General features: G+C 44.2%; 2 protein-coding genes across 2 annotated transcripts; both read left to right on the forward strand.

The window, feature by feature from the left end:
• Positions 1-142: 142 nt before the first annotated feature.
• PHALS_10307 (uncharacterized protein) lies at positions 143-961 on the forward strand (the record flags this gene model as incomplete). The annotated part of the gene is made up of 1 exon (XM_024725707.1): positions 143-961. One exon carries the CDS (start codon positions 143-145, stop codon positions 959-961), a length of 819 nt encoding a protein of 272 aa, XP_024576456.1.
• Positions 962-1,019: 58 nt separating this feature from the next.
• PHALS_10308 (uncharacterized protein) lies at positions 1,020-2,048 on the forward strand (the record flags this gene model as incomplete). Its single annotated transcript, XM_024725708.1, has 1 exon — positions 1,020-2,048. The coding sequence occupies one exon, from the start codon at positions 1,020-1,022 to the stop codon at positions 2,046-2,048; it is 1,029 nt and encodes a 342-aa protein (XP_024576457.1).
• Positions 2,049-3,901: the final 1,853 nt, after the last annotated feature.

Consider the following 3,901-nt stretch of genomic DNA (forward strand, 5'->3'; position numbering starts at 1 on the left):
GTTTAGCTGCCAGTTCTCAATTTGCTTTCGCTTAATCACTTCCGGGATGCAAGCAATGTCTATCAATCTCTGGTCTCCAGCATATCGGGGCATCATCTTCCTCGCGTTGTCATTCTCTCTTGTGGTTTGTTTCACGTTTTTCATGCCGACACCAGAAGACGCTAGTGCTCAATCTGGCCAACGATTCTTAAAGCAGATGGTGCCTTACGACCCTAACCAGAACGATGAGAGGGGTGGATTTCTACCTGAATGGTTTGTGGAATCTGCGACGAATGCCTTAGTCGATCTCCAAAATAAGTTCGCTTTAAACAAGTACAAACTTGCAACTCGCTTGATTGCCGAGAGCAAGATCAATCCTCTTGAAATCAATTTTTTTACGAGTGATAAACTCCTTGAAGTTGTAGACAAGATCACAAAGGCGTTCATAATCAAATCCAGATCACCCGAGGCAATTTTTTACGGACTCAGCCATGTGGCTGGCGATAAAGAGTATGGAATGCTCGCATCTCTAGCTCGAGGCCTCGGAGTATTCAAGGCAAGAGGTAAATACGAGATTCATGACGAGACCTACATAAACTCGGACATACAAAAAGGACTCGATTCAGAAGACGTGAAGGGTATGAATTATAATCGTCTGAGAGAAATCGTACTCAAGTTTGAGCCGTTTCTTCTCAGTTCGTGGAAACGATTGGGTGTAAGCGCAGAGCAAGCAGAAGAGATTTTAGAGGTGGACTTCAGCCGTCTTTATTTCTTGGAAAACCCGAACTTACCGTTGTACATCAAGTACCTTACCATGACACCCCGCTATGAACATCTTGGTCCATACGAAACTTTGCTTTTAGACATGAAGAAAAAGGGCCTGCGTGAAGATTGTTTTGGCGTTGCTGGATGGTGGTGCAATGACCGAACCCAATTCTATCCCACGAAAGTTATTGGATACCTTGTTTTTGGAATGGGATAATCAGCATGTTGGCTATACCCAGCTTTACCACATTATAGTACCGGATCTCGCCATCACGATGAAGAGTCTTGACATGTCAGTGTGGATCACTTATTTCGAGAGACTCTCTAAATCTGATCTCTATAAAGAGTTGGCTCGGGTGATTGTGACTTCCAAACTGGTTGAAAGTGACACTGGTCTCAAGCTAGTGACAGCTGAAAAGAGTGTAGACAACAACATGCCATCCATCCCTGAAAGAGACAAACAATTGGCGGACTTGCTTGCCTTGAAAGTGTTTGGAACTGACAGATCGTCTGTTACTCGGTCTAAGGAATTGTCCGTAGATGAGCAAAGGTATTCGAGAGCAGACAGCGAGCGACGAAAGTTATTTTTCGCAAGCCTCTTTAAAGGATTGCGCAGTCATTGGAGCAGTTGTCATATTCCTCTCGAGAACATCTTGCCTATTACAAAAACAGATAATTTGGAGCACGAGCAACTTATATCCAGTCCTCATCTCTGGACTTTTTTGGAGTACACGGCTGAGCATATTGAACCAACTGAAAAACGTGGAGATTCGATGTTCAACGTGTTGAAGATGAAATTGAGTGAAGAAGAGATTGCGAGTTTGCTCTCAGTGATGGCTGAAGAAGAAGAGAATATTTATCGTCCGCTGTCATTCAGTCTCTTTCGACACTGGAACTCCAATGGAGAGACCTTGAACTCTCTCACTACGACTCTTGGGTTGGAAAAAGATCCAATATCAAATCGTAAAATAATCGCCCTGTTCATGTACTACAAGCATTCTAGTCCATCCCACTTCGAGAATGTTTTGTTATTTCGCAAGTTTCTGGCGACGAAATATCCACCAGAAACCTTCGAGAAAGTGTTCAAAGACCAATTATATTCGGCAGAAGGCACTTACGAAAAAGCATTAGCTGAAGTGTTTTTTTCAGAGTGGTTGAATGAAGGATACTTAGTCAAAGATATCAAGTCTCGCCTACGTACCACTTCTGGAGATTTGAATGACAAGTACGAAAGTTGGATAGAAATTGCCAAAAAACACGAATATTTCCGGTCGAAACTTAAGGTCAGCGAAGAAGTTCCTTAAATGCTTGACTTAAAGCCTTCGATGGGCTCAGTTGCTCGCGCGGTGAATGAAAACTCTCCTCTGCTTAAGCTCAAAATTGATTAGTTAAAATGTCTAATAACTAACTAGAGGTCTTTTTCCAATTTCTTTTGACATTTGTTCGATTCGCATGTTAACAACACGATTGGGCGGAACCAACAAGATCCTTACCGAGTACCTCAAATGATTGCATTGAGGCTTGTGTTAAGAAGATGAAATGAGGAGTAGAAAGCAAGTTTGGAAGTAAATATATTTAAGTCCTTAGTTCGCCACTTTATGCTACCCTTAAGCCTTTCCTTGACGTCATTGGGCGTGATCATACAATATCGTCCCTGGTCCGAGAATTTGATCGCGCAACGTATGCTTTGTTCCGAACTTCTGACACTCCTCCTCGCGATCGTTCCTTGCCGCCATACCTAGCGTAAACCCACGAGTTCTCGCAGCTTAGCAAGCTTGTGCTGATCTAAAGCCTTAGTCATCATATCCGCGAGCATGAGTTCCGAGCGGATGTAGCACATTCTCGACGAGCCAGATCTTTAAATGTGTTTATATTTCATGGACGAAATCTCTCCCTATATAATGGGGTTACACGTACCTTTGTAAATTGTGCGACCGTACATAGTTGTGTATTACACAGTTAATGTAATCACACAGTGATGTGGCTACACCGTAACAAGAACACATGTACGAGTAGTAATGCATGTTATAGTATTGATTAGGTCTCGAAATATAAATTGGATATTACTATATCAATTAAGAAAACCTTGAAATTTTAGATATTGGCGGATCTACCGCAACCAAAACAATTAAATACAGTTTTTATTTTGAACAGAAGTTTTCGTTTGCCTTAGTTAGGCTTTAGTACTTTGAAGTAGCAGATCACGATCCGCTACACTTGCATTGGTTCTTGAAAAGAACGTAAGATCGACCTTGGCTCAGCTTCTTTTTAAGTGAAAAGCTAAGACAGCCTCGCTGCACCTTTGTTTCTGATGGATCGCAGCCTGGGCATCAGCATAGGCTGAGCCGGCGCGAGTCTCACCTCTTTTAGCATCTCTTTAATACCGTGGAGGTCGCGAACCGTCTCAGATGCTGCGACAAATTTTGGCTTCTGTAGTCGAGACTCCTCCCTATTTCTTGGCTGCCCAGCTCACATGCATCCCGTTTAGTATAGCGATGTCACCAGTGAGCAACATTCTGTCTCCCATGGCGGCAGCAAAGTTGTCATCACTGTAAGACTCAAGCGTCACTGATCCGTCGCAGTCGGCATTACCGTGCATTTCAAGCTGTATCAATTTGCTTCAACTGAAGTAGCACGTAATCCTCTTTGCCAATTCCCAGTCTCGTACACGCGGCGCATGTGTCTGTCGCGCGACTTTGTGACCCGCAAACACAATGTCTGGCCGCGTGCATCGCAGACTACCGACCAACGACTGAAACGAACGAATACTTGGCGACCCGAAGCCGGCGTTTTCCTGTGGCCGTAAAATCTCTGGTGTGGCTTCGTCGTAGCAGTCGTCACCTATAGGTGTCCGCCTAGGATTTGTCGATGCCATATCGTGCTCACGCAATACCTCGACAATAGCCTCCTCCCGATCGAGAGCATATGCGTGGGCGTCGCGTGTCGTCACTCTAGTACCGAGAAAATTCGACACTGATCCGAGATTCCTGACTGAAATTGAAATGAAGAAACGCTCGACCTCTGCGGCTCTTGTTGCTGTAACAAGGGGATCGTCGACGTAGACGCCAACCGCTGTCAAATCTTTTTCGTCGCGCTTGCAGTACAGACACATTGCACTAATATACTGCTTGAACCCAGCATCTGATAGTCTTGCGTG

The sequence above is a fragment of the Plasmopara halstedii genome (genome assembly GCF_900000015.1).
Source record: "Plasmopara halstedii genome assembly, contig: Scaffold_470, whole genome shotgun sequence".
NCBI classification, from domain to species: Eukaryota; Oomycota; class Peronosporomycetes; order Peronosporales; family Peronosporaceae; genus Plasmopara; species Plasmopara halstedii.